The following is a 26906-nucleotide window of genomic DNA, read 5'->3' on the forward strand; positions in this document are numbered from 1 at the left end:
TCACTACGTTGGTCCCCTTTTTTCTGATTAAGTGGCTATATGTACTCACATTTACCAAATCCAAGGGCAACCCTGCTATTGTTGTTTTAAGAAAGTACTGCAATTTGATTTGCATTTGTTGCACTTGGGTACTTGCTAAATCATAGCCTTTCCAAACATAAATTGAGGTTCTTTTTTCTGAAGAATGATTGTAATATTGAATGTAACCACATAATCAATTTTGCTGCTGTTCACAAGTTTCATGTAGTCTCAGTCTTTTACAACAACGATTGTCTATGATTCATTCTTTTTCCCCTCTTGTATTATCAAAACATAGACAGGCAAATTCTTATCTTGTTTTCATAATTGCAGATCGCTTTTTTTCAGGTGATCTAGTTTTGGCCCAGTATTCTTCAGACAAGGAGTGGTATCGTGCTAGAGTCCGGCAGGTGGTTTCATTGGCTGATGTCTTTTCTCAGACTCAGGTGGAAGTTGCATACATAGACTATGGTAACACAGAAGTCATAACAGTAGATAGGTAGGTAAACTAAAAAAAAATCCCCATTTGATATTGTATTGACAAGGATGATCAATTACTTTTTGGTACAACAAGATAAGATAAGAAGATAAGAATTCTTTATTTCAGACTACAAAGCCCATACCTCTAAAATAAAATATAGATATAAATTAAAAACATTGTAAACATAAAAGAGCATATATATCATACGTACCCGTATACAGATACCTCTACACAATTAACTGCGCCCTGCATTGTTAATAATGAAATTAAGCGGCACATTTAAAGAGTAATTTGTTCCGTCTACTAAGAATACTTATTAGTTGAAAGGGATACACATTTTTCCTTACCTAAAGAAGCCTTGGCATGTTGTCCATTGTTCATACATCCATTAGCACACATTTGCTGTTTCTGCTCAGCCAGAGAAGTGTCATGTAATTACACACACACACACACACGTCTTGTTGATCCTATATAAAACTGGTAACATTCTTACATCCAACTTAGCCACCACAGAAGCCTTCTTGAAAATCTTGTCATATTTGCTCCTGTACAAATAGATGGTCATGTCAGTATTGGTTTTTCACTATATGACTTACTATGATGTTTAATTGGTTGGTCCTCAATACAGTTGGTACCAATCTGACGTTCGATATGGCAGCCATCTGTAAATCTTGTTATCATTACTCCTGATGATTGGAAAGTGATGTTTACTTGGGGATTTTAACCACTAGTCTTATGTTGGTATCTTGTTGGTTTTATATTAAAAATGATACCAATCTGACATCCAGTATGGCCATCATGGCAGCCATCTTGAAAATCTTTTTATTGGTAATCCTCTTGAATGGATGGTGATATCATCATTGGGTTTTGATATCTAGTTGGTTCTGAGTGAAAATGGTGCAACCACAACCACCCTTTTGAAAATCTTATAGCTACTTCAGAATGGATGGCTATGATGACAGGCTTTTCACCAAAAGATTTCTTCCAATATTTAGTTGGTCCTTGATGAAAGTAGTGATGATCTTGCATCCAATATGGCCACTGCAGTGGTCATCTTGAAAATCTTATCATAAATTTTATTAGAGATGTTTTCTTCACTCTGAGTTAAAAAGATTTAGTCTCAGAGTTAAAAAGAAGACTTCATCTTGTCTTTGAGTCCTGTAAATTCTTGTCAGCTTGTCGAGCATCTGTCCATTCAAGGGACTCTTGTTCTGTAGTTTAATGCTGTTATATAAGCTTTGAAAAATAACACTTTAATCTCAATTTTCAGTTTAAGAAACATGCAGGTCAAGTTTATGAAACATCCCGAGTTTGCTTTTGAGTGTGGCTTGTCTGGCATTGTTGCAGCTGATAAGGTAAGATATTGTTTCTATAACACACACACACACACAGAGTAGACAGACATATTGGAGACCTGAGAATTTCACAGCCTTCCCACAGATACAGCCTAAGAGGCTGAGGAGTTATTCAGAGAAGTAATTAAAAGGTTAGAGAGGACACTAGGACACAAAACAAGAAACCAATTTTTGGAGTAAAATATGTTTCTTCTTGAATACTTACCTGATCACAGTTCGAGACACACCTTCCTCCTCACCCCCACCCCACCCCATTATATCCTACTAAGACAGTTTCCATTCTGCTCCGGCAGTAACTGAAGTGTTTACAGCATTTGGTACCAATCCCTGCAGCAGTAGGAGATCACTCTGTCTGATAATGGATTTGCAAGGTAGTGATAATACTCCTTAGGTATTATGATCGAATAACGTATTATGAAAGAAACATGCTTTAATTCAGAAATTGGTTTCTGCACACTTACTCAGGTTGGAAACTTTGTGGATAGCTTACAATTGGGGTAAGTGGTATGAGGCGAAAGAAGACAGATGGTTTCTGCTCAATAACTTGAGTTCTACATCATCCATGATTACAACACTTTGTGCATGGCTTGTACTTGGGGTAAGGAAGAAATCTATTATTTCCAGGTCAAAAGGTTAAAGGTCAAGGTCACTGACTGAAAGAATCGTTGGTTTCTACACAGTAACATTAGTTATGCATCAGCTGTCTTTAGCAGATTTAAAAGATGGCTTGCATGTTAGTGTAAGAAAGAAACCTTCTGATTTTGTGGTAAAATGCAAAGATAACTGACTCAAAAAAGAAAAATACTTTGTCCATAATGACATTAGTTCTGCATTGCAGATTTAGACCAAGCATTGTGGATGGCTTGCACTTATTGTAAGGAAAAAGAGTATCAACTTTGAAGTCAGAGGTAAAAGGTTTCATCCCACAAATTTCAGTTATCTACACAGAGAATTATTCAACACAGGGCATTCACATAATGTGCTGTTCATGATACTTTTGTTTTCTTTCTTCAGAGTGGAGCATGGTCCCTGGAGGCAGTGCAGACATTTGCCAAGATGGTGGAAAACAGGCCTATGTTAATGTCTGTGAGTGTTAATTTTTAAAATGTTTCAGAATCTTGATAATGTAGTAAATTTATGCCAAAATGCAATAAAACCCAGGGCATTAATTTGTCCCAAAAATTTAAAGTTCTGCAGCACGGGCAAAACTAACTATTGACAAATGTTTTGGCTTAGTTGTACAAAGAGATCATTATTCATGACCTGAACTTACAATAATAAGAGTATTATAGCAGCACTTTTACCATGTGGGGTGGGGTCTCATTATTACAGTATCACATTCATATGGTTATAGAGTGGGGTCTCATTATTACAGTATCACATTCATATGGTTATAGGGTGGGGTCTCAGTATTACAGTATCACATTCATATGGTTATAGGGTGGGGTCTCAGTATTACAGTATCACATTCATATGGTTATAGAGTGGGGTCTCATTATTACAGTATCACATTCATATGGTTATAGAGTGGGGTCTCATTATTACAGTATCACATTCATATGGTTATAGAGTGGGGTCTCAGTATTACAGTATCACATTCATATGGTTATAGAGTGGGGTCTCATTATTACAGTATCACATTCATATGGTTATAGGGTGGGGTCTCATTATTACAGTATCACATTCATATGGTTATAAGGTGGGGTCTCAGTATTACAGTATCACATTCATATGGTTATAGAGTGGGGTCTCATTATTACAGTATCACATTCATATGGTTATAGAGTGGGGTCTCATTATTACAGTATCACATTCATATGGTTATAGGGTGGGGTCTCATTATTACAGTATCACATTCATATGGTTATAAGGTGGGGTCTCATTATTACAGTATCACATTCATATGGTTATAGAGTGGGGTCTCAGTATTACAGTATCACTCTCATATGGTCATGTTGTGGGAACTCATTATTATCATATCAGTTTTATATTGTGGGATTTCATTATTTCTCTTTAGGGTGAGATCTCATTATTACCAAATCACTTTCACATGGTTATAGGATGGGATCTTGTTATTATCAAATCACTTCTATATTTTTTATAGAATTAAATCTCAGTATTAATCACTTGCATATGGTTATAATATGGGATCTCAATATTACCATATCACTTTCAAATGGTTATCGAGTAGGATCTTATTATTACCTTATCTTTTTTAAATGGTTAGTAGGATTTCAGTATTACCATATCACTTTCATTTATTTATAGGATGAGATCTCAACATTACCATATCACTTTTATATGGTTATAACATGGGATCTCTATATTACTGTATCAGTTTCATAGGGGTGGATCACACTATCAGTATTGCCCTATCATTCTGATATAGTTGTAGGGGTGGATCATTTTTGCTATATCATTTTGGTATGGTTAAAGGGATGGATCTCACTATTGCAATATCATTTTGATATGGTTGTAGGGGTGGATCACAGTATTGCCATATCATTTTCATATGATTATAGGGATGGATCTCAGTATTGCCCTATCATTTTGATATAGTTGTAAGGGTGGATCATTTTTGCTATATCATTTTGGTATGGTTAAAGGGATGGATCTCACTATTGCAATATCATTTTGATATGGTTGTAGGGATGGATCACAGTATTGGTATATCATTTTCATATGGTTATAGGGAGGGATCTCAGTATTGCCCTATCATTTTCATATGATTATAGGGATTGATCTCAGTATTGTCCTATCATTTTCATATGATTGTAGGGATGGATCTCAGTATTGCCCTATCATTTTCATATGGTTAATGGGAGGGATCTCAGTATTGCCCTATCATTTTCATATGATTATAGGGAGGGATCTCAGTATTGCCCTTTCACTTTCATATGGTTGTAGGGATGGATCTCGGTATTGCCATATCATTTTCAAATGGTTGTAGGGATGGATCTCAGTATTGCCATATCATTTTCGTATCATTATAGGGATGGATCTCAGTATTGCCATATCATTTACATATGGATATAGAGTGGGATTTTAATGCATGTATCACATCCCATCCTTTTCTCCTACATCCTATGAGCATGGGTATACAGTTATGTCATTCAGAATACTCATTAAGCCATTCTAATGCATCCAGATGTATTTCTACATGTACTGTGCATACAACTGCATGTTATTATAATTTTTCCCCGCAATAAATGGAACTGTTTTTCATGCCAATTGATACAGACTGTAACAATTACTGTAATCTGTGCCCTTGCAAACAGTAAATGATCATGTGACCATTCTGCATTCTACCATGTCCGCATTCTTTTGAATTAATATTTAGAAAGTTTCTACTTAGGCACCCACAAAAATATGTTTCCAGATGGCTGACTGTTTCTGTTTTTTGTTGCCAAACCTGGCACTTTTGTCCCCCCAGGTTTAAAAAAATTATTTTTAATTATTTTTTAAATTTCTGTAATTGATTTGTGCATCTAATTAAGCAGGCTTACCTCAGTGCTTGAAGTGCTTAGTACATTATATATACTAATCATTATAATATATATAATGTTTAAGAAACACAGAAAGCCCCTGCCCACCTACCCCATTTTTAAAACCAGTGTAATAGGAAACACAAATTTATTTTTTGCCTTATGTCTACAAGAAATAATTGGTCTTTGTTAATAGTTTACTTAATGCTATCCTGAATCCGATTTAGCAGGTCTTAATCATAGTTACCATGTTAAGCTCTAAGGAGGAATGGTGTGGGAGGTCCAAAGTGAAAAGCTCCATTCAGTACTGATAAGTAACTGTGGTTATTTTTAATTGTCGTTTTCTGATGCACAATAACCTTTTGAAAAATGAAGTTAATGATCAAGATGGATCTTAACCTGTTTCACAATATAATGCTCATACTGTGTCACTGTAACCCAGTTTTCATGCTTTATAAACAAAATCAGTATTTAGCTTTGTAGAATAATCCAATCAATCCATCTGCAAAAGTGATGAGGCATTAGGTAAACCAAAGTAACAATTATCTATTTTATTGTCGTATGGCTTTTTAACGAAATGTTAAAGCTGTGTGAGATTCATTGATGAAACTTAGTGTACTTGGGTGTGCCATCTTCAAGGTCAAGGTGATAGCTCAATATTTTATGTTTTGTCACACTTTCCCTTAAGCTCTATAACTTTCAAGTTGCTTGAGACTAAAGGACTTAATATTCTTTCTCTATCACATTATGGTTTGTGGTACAGTGATGAACAATGGTAGACTTACACTTCTAATTTTGAAAACATCTAATGTATCCGGTGGTCAAGTCGTCTGAGGTGCCTGCCTTTACAGATCAAAGACATTTCATCTCAGTCCGCATGGAGTCTTGGGCTTGGCCAGCATGGGTATATAAGAAAGTTTGCCAATAGCTCCACATGAGTTGGTGGTTTTCCTTCATCAGATATACTGGCCACCATGTATAGCCCATCATATGCTGAAAAATGGCATAACCCCACAAAAACAAATATCTAATGTATCACAGTCAAAAATTTATTTCCAATGCCAAGGTCACTGATAGATTATCTTATCCATTTTGTGTACTTTTTCTCAAATGCAGAATGCATTGGCAAATCAAGGTCAGTGTTGTTTGTTCTACAGATTACTCCTAACAAACGGAATAGACCCATATCTTAGTCCTAGAACTCGTATTTCAATTTCATAAAATTGACTACCTCTATCAGATTATGTTGTTGTTGTTGTAGGGTTCAAGTCCATTTTTCAGCACACGATAGGCTATACATGGCGGCCAGTATTAATGGTGGAGGAAGAACCCGGGAAAACCCCGGAAAGAACTACTGACCCACAAGAAGCTACTGGCAAGCTTTCTCACATACCCACATTGGCTGAATCCGAGATTCGAACCCACGCAGATAGAGGTGAGATGGCAGTGATCCGTAATGGACAGCGCTTTAGGCCACTCGGGGCCCCTCAAATTATGTAAAAACAACTTCAATTTCTTCAAGTTCATTGGTTTTGGGGTGTATTGAAAGGCGTTTGACCATCAAGGAATAATCTTGGCAGTATATTTGTTCCAGAATTACAAGTCGCCAAGGAGTTGTAGGGACACCTTCAGAGATATGATTAAACTTGAAACTTGCTTATTAAGTTTTGACCCTTTGTGAAGTAGTAGTTTGGTAATGGGATTCATGTTATCTTATGATTTTCTTATACTTTTGCCATTTTGTGAAATACTGCCCAGAATCTTGAGTAGGTAATAAATTTGTATGAGGACATATTTAGCTCTAATGACCTTAGTGCAAGTTAAGTATATCTGATGGCCTGCTTGAAACAATGAGTTTATAATATATTCTTACCAAAAGAAAGTTCGGCCAATTGAGTCTTATCGCTCTGAGGTACTCTTATATTCTTTTGTACAGGTTTAATACAGAATCAGACGCAAAATCTGTTCACTATGCTCTATTACATTGACTGGTTCTTGTCCAATATACCTCTCTGACCTCACCCATGTGTACACCCCAGCTCTTTTGCATACCAGGGCCCAGCTGCATGGAACAAATTGCCCATTGATCTTAGAAACTAGGACACTATGATCTGATTAAAAAGTGCTCCTAAAACTCACCTATTTCAACTACAAGACTTAAAGACTTAATATTGTTTACTTCCTCAATTATTGTCAGCATGTTTTTGTTTTATAATTTCATGGTGTTTGTTTTTGTAATCTTGTCACTTTTTTGTTTTCTATTGATGTAAAGTGCTTAGAGCTTCTAAAGATTAGATGCTGTCCACATTGTTGTTATTATTACTCTTTACTAAGTCTTAAACTGTCCTTTAAGTATGGCCGAATTATTTCAAGATTTCAGGGTCACATCAGTAAAAATATATTTAAAAACATCGTGTTTCAGATGATTGATAACTGACCAAATGCAGTGCCATTTTATGAACTGTTTTGAAGTAAAATTTGTTGTTGTTTTATTTTGAAGGAATATATGTACATGTAGTTGGATAATAGATATATTTAGTGTAGATAGTAAAACCATGCAATTTACATGTGTGCTTACTGTCAGGTGGCAGCCAGGTATGATACCTCTCTCTTTTTGTACAGGTCATATCAGAGTTAAATAATGTCTTGCAAGTGGATCTGAGTAAACCTCCATTTGATGACATTGTAGATGACACACCTGTCTCTGTTCGTGATGCCCTTGTCTTCCTTGAGTTGGCAAGATTTGAATCACCAGCCTCTGTACCAGTCCCAGGAGGTAAAAAAAAGATTGTTATACGTCTCACCACGAATCTGGTAGGTGTAATGAATATGCTTGCTGTTAAGTCAGGTCCAACTGCATAGACCCAGATCTGCTGGTGCATAATGCACTGACAGATCTAGGTTTATGCAGTATATTTTGAAAACGTTGTCCTCAGGATGGTAATGAAAATCACATCTGCTTGTTCCGTGTGATAAGTGCAATGTAGAAATCACTTGTCTTATGAATAACTATTCTTTTTCCTTGATACAACATTGTGTTAGTGTGTGTGTGTGTGTTTTGGCCATGGTTTAATTGTAATGTATATAAATGAGCAGTAATTATGGAAACTAATGGCAAATCAAACTGAGATCAAATTTGTAATAAAGCGAAAGGACCGAACAAACATTTAATTCCTTTGTTTAGTGGAGGTGATGACTGTGTCAGAGCATCTGTGTATCAACTTGTTTGAGAAACTTGATATATTCGTACAGAAATTGGTTACTTCTCAGATCTAGTGAAATTCAGCCTCTTGTTATTGATCCCTCTACATTTCCAAAGCCCTTTCTAGCTTAGCCTATTCCATTCATATGCATGATGATTAGTGTCTGTGACTGCCACTTGTAAAAGCTGCCATTTTGTCAGCTTTGACAGCAGACTTTCCCAGCAAAATAAACTTACGTATTGCTTATTTCACTGATGTAATGTTGTAATGATTTGGACTGCTGAACTTTTGCATCAAGAATAATCAACTGTTCACTGCATTATTTTGCCTTCTGCATCCTGGTTAGCTGGATGTACTAAAGCATGGCACCAAATAATGGTACTTGGACTGAATGAATGTAATCAAGCTAACTGTTGTAAAATCATTAAAGTGTCCGTTGAAATAACTTAAATTACTCAGTTCTTGTGTTTCTGTTCTAAATATACATTTTGATCAATCTTTTAATTCTTTTGCTGGACACTGGAGACTATGAATTGTTGCAGCATATGACCTGTTTATTAACCAGTGTTACCTAGATGCTTAATCTTTTGCTGCTGTTACAACAAATAATATTAGTTCTTCATCAGATAGTTTCCTTGAGATGAACTTTTTGTTGAAAATAACTAGGTATCAAAAATAACATTTATCTAAAGCTTTTGTTTTATAAATTTTAGTATTTTGGTTTTTGTATCTTACATTTCCATGTATTCAGATTATTATCATGGTTTTTGTATCATTTGTCACAGTATTCAGATTGTTACCTTGGTTTTTGAGTCTATGATTCGGCCAATGTGGGTATGTGAGAAAGCTTGCCAGTAGCTTCTTGTGGGTCGGTGGTTTTTCCTGGGGTTTTCCCAGGTTCTTCCTCCACCATTAATACTGGCCGCCATGCATAGCCTATCATGTGCTGAAAAATGGCATTAAACCCTACAACAACAACAGCCTTGGTTTTTGGTATCATCTTAGCTTGCTTTTCAGGTTATGACCTTGAATTTTGTCTCTTTCTGTTTCTGTATCCAGATTATGGAAGCTGGTTCTTCATTTTGTAATTGTGGAACATTGGAATTTTGAAGATAGCTAGTCTAAAAAGGTTGCCCTGTTCAAGTCCTTCTACATGTTGCTGTATATTGTCCTTTTAAAGTTTAAAGATTTATATTTTTTCAGAAAGATTTTCATGAGGGATGTTCCAGTAAAACATATATCCCCTTGGGGAGGCACTTCAAAAAAACTTCTGTAGGAGATTGTGTTTCGAACTTCTGTTGTGGGTTGTGTTAGCAAAATGAGAAATCGCTGGTGGGGTTGTCAGAAAGAAGAAGAAAAAAATGAATATATATTTAGAGTCGCATCTAACTCCACCTAGCGGTCTAACGTGAATAAAACATTGGGTCAGAAAATTATGCCAGTACACGTGAGTGCACATAATTTGTACGAATTCCCGTACTTTTAAAGCAGTGATACGCATTCGGCAAATTATGTAAACGTTGCAGATATAAAAAATGTGCTTTGCACAGTATGAAATTTTTATTAAACTTTAAACTTTAAAGGTGCATTTTATGACATAATTTGCACTGCCACAGCTGTCTCACAGCTGTTGATGCGACATCCATATATCTGGATACTTTGGTACGACATGAATGGCTGTTAAACTAAATTTGATTGGTTCATTGGCCCTGGAACAGGCATATTATGGAATTTTAGCCTTACTTTCATCGTGGAAGTTTTACAAATGTGTGTTTCGAATAAGGGCCACAGGAAACCAAAATTGCTGAATCACAACAGGGTTTGTCTTCAGATGACGTTTTCAGTCAGCAAACACTGGCTGGTGATAGCAATGATGACAGTGAATTTCTTGTATATCGGTCTGTTGGACATTGGGAAAATGTCACTGGAAATACCAGTGTGTGATTTTGAGCCCTGAATTGATGTTGAGTGTGAGTCCGATGTACGTGTTGGATGGACAATATGCCGGTTATATTTATTCAAGATACCCATGTCTAAACAAGCAGACTATGGGAATGTTAGACTTAAAAACCTAATTCAGCACTATGGAAGAGAAAAATCTGGCATAAGAGGCAGCAAAACACTGATTCAAGGAAGTGAATCTTTGGCAGGGTTCATGTTAGTGAAAACTGACAGGTCTCAGAAACGCTTATAATCACACGTATTTGGATGCCAATTTACGCCAATTTTTTTTATTTAGGTGGGCGGTAAAATTCAAAAGACTTGCCAGTCCTGCTTCAGTCACCAGCTTAGTGGGAAAATATGTTGATCAGTTAGCAGTGCTGATATTTACAATGACAGAATCTAGTGGTTGAAAGCCCCCCCCCCCCGTTCCCACTGCCATCGTCACCATTATAAGAGTACATCAAAAGAACATGCTGCAATAGCTAAGCGGCAAGATCAAAGGCTTTGACTGGCAGCTGGGTGGGAAAATCTACTGATCTACTGATATTTACAGTGCTTGAATTCAGAGGCAGAAATACCCAGAGATACATGTGGTCATTTATAACAGTACATCAAATAAACAACATTAACTTTCATTATTGTGTTCATTTCCGAGTGTAACGGAATAAGCAGTGCACGTGACCTCAGAATCATGACATGTTGAGACTTGAATGAGTATTTGGGGGTTCAACGGCAAACTAACGAAGATTGTAATGAGATTCATGAGAGTGCTAAAGTTGTTAGAACTGATAGTTTGGAAGGGACAGTAGCTAAGTGTAAGAAAGTGTGTGATGCCTAGCTTAGTGCTTTGAATAAGACCTTCCTTGGATTGAAAAAATTCAGACTCACTCCAATGTACAAACAAGAGCTATGTCAGTGTTATAAAGAATGTAGAAATTAAACTCCAATGCAACCAATAGTTCTTATAATTTGCGTAGTTTTCTAAGAGGGGACTGCAATTTTTCCTGGTGGGACTCATATTTTTACCAAAATGGGAGCCATGGACTCTAAGTTTTAAAATCCTAACGAGATCTCTGGTTCAAAACTTTTCTTTTTGGAACAGAGATATCCAAGAGAGAATACCCATGGGGCCATACATGTGAGATGTTGAAAATTGCACAACCATAAAGAACAGTAACTTGTTCAGGCTAGTTATGCATATGCGTTTCAGACAGCAGGCAATGAAAGGAGTTCACAGCACAGAATAATATTCATACACAGAGGAGGAGGATCATATTAAATTCAGAAACAATTAACAGATTAATGTTCATAGGGAACATCAGAGAATCCCCATACAATATAATTAAGTGTGTGTAGATCTCAAGTTGGCAGAACCACTGAGCAACAAAAGAATAAAAAGACAAACTTTTATATCATGCAGATGTATGTCCAAATGATGTACATGCTCTCTATGTGTAAAAATTAAATGACATTAAACATAAGAGACTAACTGATCTGTGTAGACTCAAAGCAAGATGGATAAAATTTGTCCTGTTTGTGTTCGGTTCTTCCTATGTATATTTTGATCATGGTGGTATTTTCTGCAGACCTTTTGGCACTTAGTTCCAAGCCATCATTTGGTATTTGTTTTGCAAAATGGATAACTAAAAAGTCTATTATCTAGTACAATACATTTTTAAGCAGTATCATTAACTGATGATGAAATTGATGAAATATTACTTGATGTCATTCTGATATATGGATTCTTTACTATACTAATAATCTGTTCATCCTGATTCTTTTTTTATACCATCTCCTTTAGTCTTACTGGTACCAGTGCTTTTAATAAAATTGTAACTTCCATTTTCTTACAATCTAAATATTTGTAATGATGTGTTATTGTCAAAAGGTAAAATGTGCTTAGTGTTGTAAAATCTAAAACTATTAATTAGCAAGGGACTAAAGTAAAAAGTGGACAGAATTTATTGCCATATTACAGTGTTGTTAGAAACAACAGAATAGTTGTACAAGATGTATTTTGCACAGAGTTGTAGAACTAGCACTCATATTGTCACCACATATTCTACTTAAATAATTATATCATTATTTATGTATATTCCTATCAGTATTCTCCCAGTGGTAGTAATTTTCTGATCTGATGTTGTTCATTTCTTGCTCAATTTTTACACATCAAGAATTCTCACCGTATCATTAAAAAAACAATGTAATCTACACCAAACTGAGTTGTTTGAGAAGAAATTAGTTTTTTTAACCCAAAAATCACTGAAACTACGAGTTCTTGCATTACAGTCTAACATTAAATAACATTTGAGGTAGCCATGATAGTAGTTTAGGATGCAGCTGTACCAATTTCACCTTTGGTATATCCAAATCTTGAATGTGATGGAGGAACATAGCTCCAAAATAAACACATCAATTTTAGAACCTGTTCATTGACTATGAATCAAGTATCCGAGTCCAACTGAATTGCTAGAAATTTTTTAATTCTTTTGACAACATCATAATTAGCTGTCAAATATGGAGTAAGCCTATGGTCTTTATGCCATCCCAACCAAGACCCCACCACAACCACGAGACCATACCCAAAGACATCACAGTAATAATCGCTATACAACTAGAGATGACAGCTCTTTGAGAATTTTGATTTCAGTAGAGCCGTAACAGAGTGGAACAGTAAGAAATAGTGACAGATATGTAAGTGTTAGGGAGATATTTAACAATGGCTATTCCTACCGCCACCACTTCCTCATTGGAGATCACACACACAAAACTTCTGAAATCGTGGCAGCATCCCTGCAGAGGAGATAACTTGACTATTCGATTTTATTGGTCTCTGGTTATCCCATGGTATTTCTGTTACTTGAACATTATCTTACAGTGTGTCCAGTCAGTATGGTCAAAAAAGGCTTACAATCATTGAGAGTTGTTGAAGGACTCACTACAGATATGAAAGAACGAGAACCATACTATAAATCAGCGAAGATAAAATAGAGTATATATGGGTTTGACTGTCCCTGATTAGTTGATAATGAAAGTAAGATTTTAGTAAAAACAATCTTTTAAACAATCTTTTGAAAGCTTGTCCTACTTGTAACTGAAAAAAGTGAGGGACATTGTTTAATTAACATAATTTCCATCCCTTTACAGACCTGAGTTTGGACGACTCATTACTGAAATCAGCAGCTGACTCTTTGGTGCAGTATTGAAAGCACACATTACAAATTTGTATAGATCCAGAAAATGGTGCGGCTGTTATGGTTTTCTTTTCACAAAAGCTGTCGTCATAGATGTGTCTATACTGATATAAATTTGATCATGAGCACTCAAAATTTTAAGTTACTGAATTTTAATATCATGGTGTTTGCACAAATTTACAGTGGGAACTGAATTAGTACAGAGAGTCCTGAACTCTTGAGTTTTGTGCAGAAATATAGAAACCAAGTAGAATACATCCAGAAATGTAGAGGTTTTCAATCTTGGATTTAGTCTCCCCATTGTGTTTCACACTGATATTCATATTCACAGAATATTTGTATAGTAGTAGGAAAAGTAAGTGAGAAATTTAGATACATATCATAAACAAGACAAACAGTATGTGGGGGGGAGAAGATCATAAGAACAGGCTCGAATGGAGAAGTGTAATAAAAACAATAATGAGTAGAAGTATGCCTCTTTTTTATGTGTGCAACATTATTTTCTTAGCTTCAGTAAGAAATTTCATCAAAAGGAAGACAATAAAGGGTGTACAGTTAACTAAACCAATATGAATTTAGCTACTTAAAAGCTGTATCAAATTGATTTTAACCTTCTGGTCTGTTTCTGTCCATTCTGGTGATATGTCCACTGAATCAGTATGGTTGGAAAAAATATTTGGCAAATTTAAAAATTTAAAAATCTTTTGGCAGATTATGATTATACAATACTTCTGCCTGAGAGATGTGAATAATTTTATTTCTTGGTTTGTTGATTGTGGTTGTTGCTCAGTTCAAATGCATCATTGAAAAACATTGATGCATTCTCATACTTGGTTACAAATATTTATTATAGAGGCATATCTCCTTTTAAATAAGACATCGGTAACTGAAAAAGATGTTCTGACAAGAAATGATATAGTGTAAAAGTAGACAAATGATGCAACATCACTTCCACAGGCATCATTGTTTTTTTCTTCTGACAAATCATATAAGTTTACCAAAACATTTATTGGAAAAAATAATAACAATGAATCATAGAATCTGACCACACATTTAAAGCAATACAAGATTTAACTATTATTCTAATCAAAAGCAGCATGCCTGAGAACAAGGAAAAATAGCAAGACATAGTGATCACTTTAGGGAACACAGAGTTTAATAAGGATACAAATTCATGATTTCTGTATTAGAATAGAAATATCTGTTATAAAATCTGTATTCATGGATGTTAAATTAGTAGGTATTAAGGGACTGATCAATGACATCTACAAATAATAAGCCACCATGAAAATTTGTGATTTCACAGTATCAGAGACATACTTGGCTGACAGACAAACAAACAAAAGGACAAAAGACTGATTATAATGAATGAATACAAATAAAAATATGCAGTAGATTATATGATCTATAAGAATTCAGTAGATTACCTCCAGCCAGCTGTCATTTAAATTGCTTCTGTCCCCAACCCAATATTAAAATCGCTTCTACCGCCCACTAACCCATAGCCAGAAATTATGTTTCAAAAATATTCTTCTGTAGGGGCAGTGTTTCTCGATTAAAACACATCTGATGGTGGATCATAATTTTTTTAAATTGCTTCTGCTGTGGGTTGGTTGAATTTGAAAGTGCCTTCCCCCTGGGGGGTATATATTTTACTGGAACAGCCCTGAATGCATTCCTTGATTTAAATTTCAAATATATCTTTCATCTGTACGAATTTTTCTTTTAGTTTCCAGCTAGCTCCATACCATATATATATATATATATATATATATATATATATATATATATATATATATATATAGAGAGAGAGAGAGAGAGAGAGAGAGAGAGAGAGAGAGAGAGATATTTAATATGACTTTTTTCATAGTGAATGTTATCATGAAAATTCAGTTTTTCAGTCAGAGAGAATCATAAAGTCGGACGGTTTTAACAAGGGTTCATCTTAAAATTATTTAGTTTTACTTGCAAGGCATATCTGAATAATAAGGAAAATTTTACTTTATTATTGAAAACAATTATTATTAAATAATTAATTAAATAACAATATTTAATCTTCTGCCTTTGAAAAGCAAATTAAATTCAAATTATAAAGGTTGACAGGAGATGAATTATTGTAATCAAGTATTGGATCAAGATCATTAATAAAGATGTTAAAAAGAAAAGGGCTTAGGTCATCTTCTTGACTAACCAAAATGCACAAAACAGCATCACAGGAAAGACATTTGTACTTTTTTTTGCACCTTCAATCCCAAGTTATTAGATGAACTAGTAAAAATGAAATAATTTGGCATATTTGTAAATGCATCAAAAATGGACTTTCCAGGTGCCCCTGCTCCCAAGCGGAACTTTTTATCTCCTGACCCTAGGTGTAAAGGGGAGGTGTTTAACGTGGTTGTGACATATGCTGGAGACCCTGACAACTTCTATATCCAGGAGGTAATTTCCATACTAACAACACCAGGACCACAGCTGTCATAAGGATCTTTTCTTGGTTTAAATACGCATGTTGAAATTTTATATTTGTGATATTTTGTAAATTTTCAGTATTTTGTACACTTTATTTTGCCTGTAAAGTTTATCGTTTTGAATAAAAATATTCTCATTTTAAATTATGTTGATGTATTTGGTTTTGAAAAATTTCAGAAAAAATGTTGTAGGTTAATACTGTGGAAACAGGATACACAATATTTGCATGTTTGTCTCTTGTAGGTCAGCAATGTTGACTCTAGTATATACAATTTATATATGTGTGTCTCTTGTAGAAAATATGTTTTTATTTAGAAGGGTAATAGATCAGAATTATAAAAATGATAAATATTTAGAGATGCTGCCAGGGTATGCAAAAGCAGAACACAAATTTTTACAAATGTTTACACTTGTAGAACTTCAAATTAGTTCAAAGTTGCATGTGTAAAAGGGGCCGTGAGTGGCTGAGTGGTCTAAAGCGCTCTCCGTTACGGATCATTGCCATCTCACCTCTGTCTGCATGGGTTTGAGTCTCGGATTCAGCCAATGTGGGTATGTGAGAAAGCTTGCCAGTAGCTTCTCGTGGGTGGGTGGTTCTTTCGGGGGTTTCCCTGTGTTCTTCCTCCACCATTAATACTGGCCGCCATGCATAGCCTATCGTGTGCTGAAAAATGGCGTTAAGCCCTACAACAACAACAGCATGTGTAAAAATGCACTCTGTATAAAGTTTTTATTTAACTGTTAAGACTAACTGGATAAACAAGAGTTTTAAATAAAATACAGTAAGATGCTTGCCTGTTTCAAATACTTATTTCAATTCCAAAGTATCAGATTGGGGTTAAGAAAAGTATGCTTGGAAATCCCCCTAATTATTTATAACAGTAAAAGGTGAATATTTATAAGGGCTCTGAAATTGATATCATTTTTCGTTCATTTTTGCATATGTAAATTTTGGTCCTTTGCCATAAATTATAGTCAAGTGCTGCTGGGTGGAAAATTATGATTTTTATAAAACGTCATGTCAGTGGTGGCTGGAATGTGCAAAGTGTATGTCAAAATGAAGAAAGTGAAGGATGAAGTGGAGTTTCTTGCCAAATGGAGGATGATAATTCTAAAACTATGTCAGATGTTATGTAGAAGAACTGTGAAGAAACCCAGATTGTTTTTGCAAAGTTTTAGAAATCGAGTCTGTTTCAGTACAGATAGTTACAATGCAACACAAAAATGGAAGCTATGTTGTGTAATATTTGCAAAAGTTATGCAAAACAAAACCCTTTTAGTTGGAAATTGAATGTTTGAATTTTAGGATTTCAACTGTCACATGACAAGATGAATTGCCAGATCACATATATTTTGAAATGGAGATATCCATCAAACAATACCTGTGAAATCTGGAAAATTGCAAAACAGTCATAACGAACAGTTTAACAGCTTGTTGAATCTAGCAAAAAGACATGTCCACATGCCCCCCCTCCCATAGAAGGTAGATTGTGAAAGAGGATTCTCAGTGTAGAACACTGTTTATTCACAGACAAGGAACAGAATAAGCTCAGGAACACTTTAACAGAGTAATGCTTATGTAACTATTGGGGACATCTTATAAGGATTTTGTTTGTACTAGAGTCCTATTGGAGTGGAGTAGGAAAAAAGTAATAGGTATTTAAGTATTGGGTAAGTAATGAACTATGGTAATTTCTTCTCCCATCCCACCCTCCCCTTTCAGACACAAACCTTTTGTTAAAATCCCTTTCAGCATCTCTGAATAATACAGTTTGTAAGGAATTGCATATCTGCCACTTTTTATGAAACCTCAGGATAAAAATACATTTTTTGGTACTGTAAATTTTAAGAAGATGCTGAAGATAATTATTAATAATGAGGAAAGTTTTGAAAAAGTAATATCTTGGTGAAGTTGACATGGTCATAAACACTGCTGTTGCCGAGTAACATGTCATAACAAATTTGACAGTGTTGTAAACACTGCCATTGCTGTCTTCAGTATCTTTTATGGCATTCTTTTTTGGCTGATTAACATATTGTTGAAATGTTAGTTATTTAACCCAGATGATATTTTAGGGGCTCGGATTTCCTTGAAAACAAGTGCTGTGGTGTTTTTTAGATAGTGTTCAGAATTGGTTACAATTTAATGATTAATCATTTCTGCTATCCCATTGATATTAATCCATTAATTTGTCTAGATGATGTCTTGTCAGATTTTTATCTATTTTTAAATGGCCTAAAATCCAAAATGGCCTGAACGGTATAATACTAAATTTTGTCCAAAATAAACCTCAAATATCATAATTGATTAATTTGTCATTTCACTGAAAGTGACCATTTCTCTATTAAAATAATTAATTGTAACAGTATTCATTTCTGATCACTTGAATTAAATCAAAAAGTATCTTTTACAGCTTGGGGAAAACTCCCAGTACCTTGAGACCATGATGAGATTGATGCATGATACCTACACAAATGACAAAAGAGACAGTTTAAAAATTGTCTGTCCTCAGATTGGTGAGCCATTTTGTAGATTGGAAAGTGATGATTCATTTAGCATGAACTTTATTTTATAGTTAAACATTTTAAGTATTTTGTAGTTGTAAAAACATTACCAATATTATGTTCCCTGTGACAATTAAAATGCATTAAACTTCAAAATATTAATTTAATAGCAGTAATACATAACCTGCTATATTGTATTGCTTTCTTTTTAGGGAAGTCAAATCCTCAGGTCAAGCTAAATATTCACTCCAGGAGAATTGAAAAGAACATGATCCCAGTCTATCCCATCATTCCTTAATCTATCTTGAGAGTATTTATGTGCCAAGTCTCTCATCAAAATTTGCCTTTGATGTCATTTTTAAGTGGCCCTTTTATTTTTTTTTCCAATGTCCTTCACACTGAGGCCTTTTTTGTTTATCTTGTTAATTTTGATGGGGTTTTGTTTCTTGCTCAGCAAGCAGTGCTTCGGTTTAATGCTGCCCTTCTTAGTAGCTGGTGTTATAATGTAAGTGTGTTTGGTTTCTGGTTATCTTGTATTTTGTCATTTTCTTCTTTCAGTGCTTAAAATTCCTAAGGTATGGGCAGATGCAGGCACAGAATGCCCCATGGGATACTTACCCCATCAAACTATTTTGCACAACCGCATGCACAGATTTCCTATTGTCTCTAGACAGATGAAGTTTGGGGCTTGGTGAAAAGTTGCCACGCACACAAGTTTTCCTGGGGCCCAAGAGTTTGTCAGACAGAAGAACAGGTGGTATGTTTTATATATATATATGATTCAGCCACTGTGTAGGGGCCCCGAGTGGCCGAGTGGTCTAAAGCGCTCTTCGTTACGGATCACTGCCATCTCACCTCTGTCTGCGGCGGTTCGAGTCTAAGATTCAGCCAATGTGGGTATGTGAGAAAGCTTGCCAGTAGCTTCTCGAGGGTCGGTGGTTCTTTCCGGGGCTTTCCCGGGTTCTTCCTCCACCATTAATACTGGCCGCCATGTATAACCTATCGTGTGCTGAAAAATGGCGTTAAACCCCACAACAACAACAACAACAACAACAACAGCCACTGTGTGTTCAGCTACAGAGTTCATTCTCCAGCTGGATAGCCCTACCACTCCTATGTTCCAAGTGGAAATGTCAGCTGGGACCTAGGCTTGTCTCCTAATGAAAGCCTCGGAGGCCATAGAGCCTGAGGCTTGAACCCTAGTAACAATTGCCTCTCAATCTGATATCTTTTTGACTGCTTCCTTTATTTTCTTGAAGGGGGAGTTGTTCTCTACAGCAGTTCTTCAATGCTTTCTGAAAGCTGTGGTAAAAACATAACGGCATGCTGTTTCCATGTCAGTGGTACCCTCTGCAGAGCTTCTCCACCTCAGCATGGATACTGGTTTGGAGATATCTTAGGTCTTGCTTGACAACAGCAAGAACCTTTTCAGGGCTGCTCTGATTGAGGTGGAAGTCTCGAAACTTCCATAGCATGGCAGGATTTAAGGGTCCAACAACACTGATCCCTAGATGCAACTTCGGGACTGTCATTGGTCAAGAAGCAAATCACATCTTGACAAATGGCTGGGACCTTGCAAATTCTTCCTCAGTGCCCCAGTAAGTGCTCAGCTAGTCCTTTTTTGAGGTTTCACCAGGCACCATGGATGATGTGTGAGTCCATTCCACTTTAGAGAAAAGATACTGGCTTTGTTTCCAGGAACATCCTCCTCTGTCATTGACTCCTATTTTGTGGTCCAAAGCACTCTCCATTATGGATCACTGCCATCTCACCTGTCTGCTTGGGTTCGAGTCTCGGATTCAGCCAATGTGGGTATGTGAGAAAGCTTACCAGTAGCTTCTTGTGGGTTGGTGTTTTTTTCCTGGGTTTTCCTGGGGTCTTCCTCCACCATTAATACTGGCCGCCATGTATAGCCTATTGTGTGCTGAAAAATGGACTCAAACCCTACAACAACAACAACAGCGACTCCTATTTTCTTTCCTGAGTCCAAACTGGATCATCTAAAGGAAGAGGTACACACCCTTCTATGGAAGGGAGTAGTTGAGAGGGTGGAAAACAAAATAACTCTGGGTTTCTTTTTCCGGATCTTTTTGGTGTTGGAAAAATGCGGAAAGTTTTACTCGTCATTGATTTTTCCTCCTTAAACAGATTTCTTGAGGAAGAGCACTTCAAGATGGAGATCACTGCCTCAGTCAGGAAATCCATAAGGCCCTGTGACTTGGCAGTCGATGTAGGATGCATACCTTTATATCTCTATTTTCCTGCCTCACAGGTGATACCTCCAGGTTTGTCTTGGCCAGAAGGTATTTCAGTTTCTAGCTCATCCATTTGGCCTTGCTTCATCCCTGGAGCCTTTACCAGGGTGATGGGGGTAAGTGGCTCACTTGTGGTCTTTAGAGATCCCCTTCCTCTAGTATTTTTCGATGACTCTAAGAGTCTGCCAGATTCCAGGCATAAGGTTCCAGATGACTGCACAACATATATCTAAGCTGTTAACCATCTTACAACAGGGAACACTACTACCATAAGGAGAAGTGCATTGATTTTGTTACATCAATTTTTGTTTGATGCCATCAGCCTCCCGCTATACTGGTAAATTTAATGTTGCAGTAGAGCAGGAAATGTATTACTACTATTAAAATGTAGTGGGGGTTTTCGTTTTTGGCTGAGAGTGGGGATGGACTGTTTAATTATTTAATACTTTCCTGCTACTATTGGAAAGATTCCCTCCTCCCGCCCTATTCTGATGTCCCATTGTCTTGGTCCAAGATGAAAAGGAGGATATTAAGTATCTTGACTGTGACAAAGGAATTAGACTGTTTCTGTTCAATTCTGAGTCCCCATTTACTAACTGGAGGATGGAAAAATTAGCTTGGACTGGGAACCTGAAATCCTAGAAGTTATATGCAATGCATTAGTAGCAATTAATGATTACATAAATAAATTCAGTTTTACCTCCCAGCTCACAGAACAAAATTATTATAATGTGAATGCTGAGAAATACGTATGTGCCTTTCTTCTTTAAATACATTACTCAGTCATAGTATGTTGGGATTAGAGAAAGTCCAGATACATTACTCAGTCATATTATGTAAGGACTAGACTAAGTCCAAATACATTACTCGGTCATAGTATGTTAGGACTAGGAGAAGTACATTACTCAGTCATAGCTCACCACTCCCTCGTGCCCTGACAACTTGCAAACCTGCTTATAACTCGGGGTAAGTTGTGGATCCCATTTGTTGCATGTTAATTACATTTTTTGTATCAAATAAAGAGGGTGGACTAACTGAAAAGTTAAAAGGCATGCATATTCAACATGCATAAGAGTTAGCGAACCTGGTCTAGTGTCAGATCAACTCATTTCAAGCGATCAATCAATCATGGTTTTTTTTAGAACACAATATAGCCAGATTACCTTAAGTAAGCATATTCGTTCACAGTTGTGATCAACGATAGCAAGACTACCAAACGAAATGAATACTTGATGTAAAATTCTGTTTCACAGATAAATTTTATTAATGAAAAGCTAGTTTCAGAGCCTGTAGTTAATTTGTAATTATTGAATTGGCACTCGGAGATTTCCTTATGAATGAGAAGTTTCACTATTACTTGCAATGAAATCATGGCATCAATATTTTATTATAGAAAAATACAACAAAATTACTTTTGATGATGATGGCTGTTTCACGATCCAAATGTTCCGGTTTTTTAAAAGGAATCTTGTTTAATTGAGAATTTGAATTAATAACTAGTCTGGTTCCATGCTTAGTATGCTCTTTGAGTAGCATTCCACAAGAGTAGAGAGCAAAGCAGGTAGCATAAGGATCAGGGAACCAGACTACTTAATAACAATATGATGTAATACACACTGTTTTGGCGTACATGTTATGGTTGTTGAAACCAGTTGGAATAATGTTAATGATCTCACAGCAGTTGGACATCTTGAAAATAAGGGTCATTTTTACATAAAAAGGAATAACTTGTTAGAAAAAGCACTTTATTGTCATATATTCCCAACACGATTTTAAAATGACTATTCAGTCGTTAAACAGGCCAGTTCTCTCTCCCCCACCTCCCCCGTAGTTTTCTCGATATCCAGAGAGGATGGCATCATTTCATGTTGTGATGGAGGTCCCTTGACAACTTGTGCCCTTGCATATAGTGCGGTCTGTGTTTTTGGACCCCATTGTGCAAGGGTTATCGAGGGAGAGGTGTATATTAGGACTAGGAGAAATACATTACACTGTCGTAGTTTGTTAGGACTAAAGAAAGTCCAAATACATAACTCAGCTACAGTATGTTAGGACTAAAGAAAGTCCAGATATATAACTCAGTCATAGTATGTTAGGACTAGGACAAATATATTACTCAGTCATAGTATGTTGGACTGGGAGAAATATATTACTCAGTCATAGTATGTTGGACTAGGAGAAATACATTACTTGGTTACAGTATGTTAAGACTAGGAGAAAGTCCACTATCATTCAAATCCAGCACTTCCAAGCAAAAGCAGTTTTTAGCCATGTTTTAGCAATGTCATCTGCTTGTCTGGACAGATGTGACACTAGAGTTGACTGACCTTGGATAGAGGGGTTAAATCCAATCATTTGTCAACTACTGCTTCCTTTTTTTCTCTGTTTTTTTGTATGTGAATATGACTGAGGAACTTTATGATAATGTACTACTGTTAAAAAAAATTAAACATTTACGGCAATGCACTTTATATAAAAACTTTGACTATACATTTTAAGGATTGTACATTGTGACCTTTATATTTTATTTGTACATTTTACAGCATTGTAACATCATAATATGTCCTGTCTGAACTCATGCAGAACAGCTGAGTTTTATAAAACTTGTAGGGATTATGTATGGAAAGAATGTTTTCCTCGACAGGACCTTATACTTAAAGCAAATAGTTTCCTTGGATTTCTTTGGTTTCTGCCAATTTTCATAGCCAGCTCACAACCTGGCTTGGCTCATCAGATGTACATAAAATAAAATATATTTTAAATTTTGTATATTCCACTTTAAATGAATAAAGCTTTTTTATTTATATTTTTTACAGGAATGATTTGTGTGACCCAGAATTCTGCAGACAACATGTGGTATCGAGCAAGGATCATTGGACTCCCAGGAGACAAGAAGGTGGATGTATACTTTGTGGACTATGGGAACTTAGAGACTGTACCATATCAAAACCTCCGGAAACTAACTGACCAGTTCCTAGTGTTGCCATGTCAGGTAATCACGGTTGATAATTATATTGAAAGAGATCCATTCATTGCACCAGGAAAATTTCATTTTGATATGGGGACTTTAGTAGATACTGTGACATAGGTCTTGGTTTAAAGCAGTGATTCCATACTTGAAAGCCAGAGAAAACCTGAAACTTGTTAATATTTCAAATCTTAAAGTATCATCATTCTGTTGTCGGCCTAGTCACATTGTTGTTGAAGAAAAGGCAGACACAGCAGCCAAAGCTGCCCAGCAGTTACCCATTTCTGAATGAAAGATTCCATATGCAGACTAAAGATAATATATTAACCATCATATTTTGAGCTTTGAAAAAACATGTGCATAAAATCATACAAAACAAATTTCAGAGATGAGGTGTTATGGTGACAGTTGTATCTTCGATGCACATAACACATACTTGACTTGTGCATACCTCCTGAGGGATGAACCTCAACCAGAGTGCATACCTCCTGAACGATGAACCTCAATCAGAGTGCATACCATGCCAGTGTTCACTTGCAGTGAAACACATTCTTTTTTAATAGGTTGACTTCACCCTGTAAGAAACAAGTTTTTGATGTAACTCAGTAAAGATGATGTCCTACCAGAAAAAATCTTTTGACTTTTTGAGGGGTGGGGTTTTATATTTAAAAAAGTAAAAAATGCCTGTACTCCCGTTCAGACCAAGTTGTTAATCCCTGCTGGCTGTAGAGTATTTAAATAATGTCACTGTGATTATGTTGACATAGGTTATGAGTTGCATTTTGCTTATGACCAAATAGGATTTTAAAACCCTGTACATATACTGTGATAAACAGGTTTATTAAAAGTTGGTATGGGAATGTATCTTGTTGATTGCTACATTCACATCACATAACGAGTGGTCTAAAGTGCTCTCTGTTACGGATCACTGCCATCTCACCTCTGCGTGGGTTCAAGTCTAGCATTTGGCCAATGTGGGTATGTGAGAAAACTTGTCAGTAGCTTCTCGTGGGTCGGTGGTTCTTCCCAGGAGTTTCCCGGGTTCTTCCTCCACCATTAATACTGGCCGCCATACATAGCCTATCATGTGCTGAAAAATGGCGTTAAACCCCACAACAACAACAAGAACAACACATCACATAAGTAGATCATTGTGATCTATATTTCATGCTTCACTGACTTTTTGTTGAATACTGTTTCAAGTTTATTGCTCAAGCTCTATTCATACTTGAATCATCAAGCTAGATCATTTTATGCATTTCTGGTAGTATCGCACCCATACCTTGAAAGATTGTACTGTGACCTCCATTTCACATCATGCTGGCTCAGTTTGTTTTGTGGGTTTAGCTCAAAACCAAATAGGCTTGTTCACACTCAGTATGCAGCCATGAGTGGTCTAAAGTACTCACCATTATGGATCATTGCCATCCCACCTCAGTCTGCATGGATTTGAGTCTTGGGTTTGGCCATTGTGGGTATGTGAGAAATCTTGCCAGTAGCTTCTCTTGGGTCGGTGGTTCTTTCTGGGGTTTTCCCGGGTTCTGCATCCACGATGATTTATACTGGCCACCATGTATAGCCTGTCTTGTACTGAAAAATGGTGTGAAACCCTACAGCAACAACAACACACTCAGTATACACACTGTTATGCTAAATTGAAATTTAGTGAGTATTTACACCCTCATCTCATGTAGGTCACTATGACTCATATTGCGTGCCTCACTGCCTTGGTTTCATTAACATTAACTGTTTATGCCAGAATCATCAAACTAAGCAATTGTATGCATCCTGTTAATATCATACCCTACAGAAAATAGGGTTATTGTGACTTGTGTTTTTGCATTTATCTCGTTACCACATTGGTGTCTCATCTGCTTTATAATAATTACTGTTCTGGTGGCCTAGCGGTTAGAGTGTCTGCCTCAGATGAGGGAGGTCATGCGTTCTATCCCCGGCCATGTCATACCAAAGACTTACAAAAATGGTACTAACAGCTGCCTCGCTCGGTGCTCAGCATTAAGAGGTTAGTGTTAGGACTGGTCGGTCTGGTGTCAGGATAATGTGACTGGGTGGGACATTATGCTATATGTCTGCAGCATGATGCTCCACTGCTAGATATCATTATAAACTGTCACACTGTAGACATCGTAGCGATATGACTGAAAAATTTATAGTAATGCTATATCTGGAATCACAAAACAAGGCAAGAGGGTGCATCATGTTAATACTTCACCCTTATCATAAAAGTTGGTCAGTGTCACCTATATTTCACATTTCCTTGACTTTGGTTCAGTTTGCCATTTTTACTCTTATTGCTGTAGTCTTCAAATGAGATCATTTTATACCTATTTCTTAGTACCACACAGAAAATAGGCCACTGTGACCTATATCTCATATTTTACTGGCTTAGGTTGTTGCATTTAGCTCATGACCATGTAGATTTTTAGAATGCTTTGTGCATCCTTTATAAACTGATGATGAAACTTGGGGAAGCATCTTTATGAACACATTTCACATCTTTATCAACACATTTCAATAGTAGGATTGACCATATTTTAGGCTTCATTGGCTTGGGTTACATTTTGTGTTGAATGGCAAATTATGGATTATATGTATATTTATGGCATATTAATGGCCAAAAATATACTTACAGTTTTACGTCCTGAATTTCCTCAAAATGTACTTTCTTAGTTCTGTAAATCTGAATTGCATGAGCCTTGTCATGGTTTCCAGAGCTTGAATACACATTTCGAAACTGTACTGTTATTTTGACTACATTCCAAGTGCAATAACATCCTCCTTACTGCACACAAAATGAAATGAACGTTATATTCCATAGCATCTTTTTGATAATTACAGTTGAAAAAGTTCATATCTTTCCCCACATTATGATTCCAAACATTCAATGACAGAACAGAAACACACTTGCAGATAAGTCAAGGTGCTGCTGCCTTGCTGCACAACTCAGATGTTACTTCATGTAGAATTGACACAGATAAATCCAGTCCATAATCACGAAATTTAGTAGA

General features: G+C 36.2%; 1 protein-coding gene across 1 annotated transcript in view; it reads left to right on the plus strand.

Annotated features, from left to right (window-relative positions):
- The window catches only part of LOC149786253 (RING finger protein 17-like), a 200178-nt gene that overhangs the window by 90022 nt on the left and 83250 nt on the right, over window positions 1-26906 (plus strand). The window contains exons 17-23 of the mRNA XM_089976633.1: window positions 367-517; window positions 1770-1854; window positions 2869-2940; window positions 7962-8115; window positions 16007-16119; window positions 18564-18666; window positions 23726-23901. Coding sequence (XP_089832759.1) covers window positions 367-517; window positions 1770-1854; window positions 2869-2940; window positions 7962-8115; window positions 16007-16119; window positions 18564-18666; window positions 23726-23901 — 854 coding nt within the window. The remainder of the gene's footprint in view (window positions 1-366; window positions 518-1769; window positions 1855-2868; window positions 2941-7961; window positions 8116-16006; window positions 16120-18563; window positions 18667-23725; window positions 23902-26906) is intronic.

This window comes from Sinohyriopsis cumingii, chromosome 12 (genome assembly GCF_028554795.1).
Source record: "Sinohyriopsis cumingii isolate HCF-2022 chromosome 12, ASM2855479v2, whole genome shotgun sequence".
NCBI lineage: Eukaryota > Metazoa > Mollusca > Bivalvia > Unionida > Unionidae > Sinohyriopsis > Sinohyriopsis cumingii.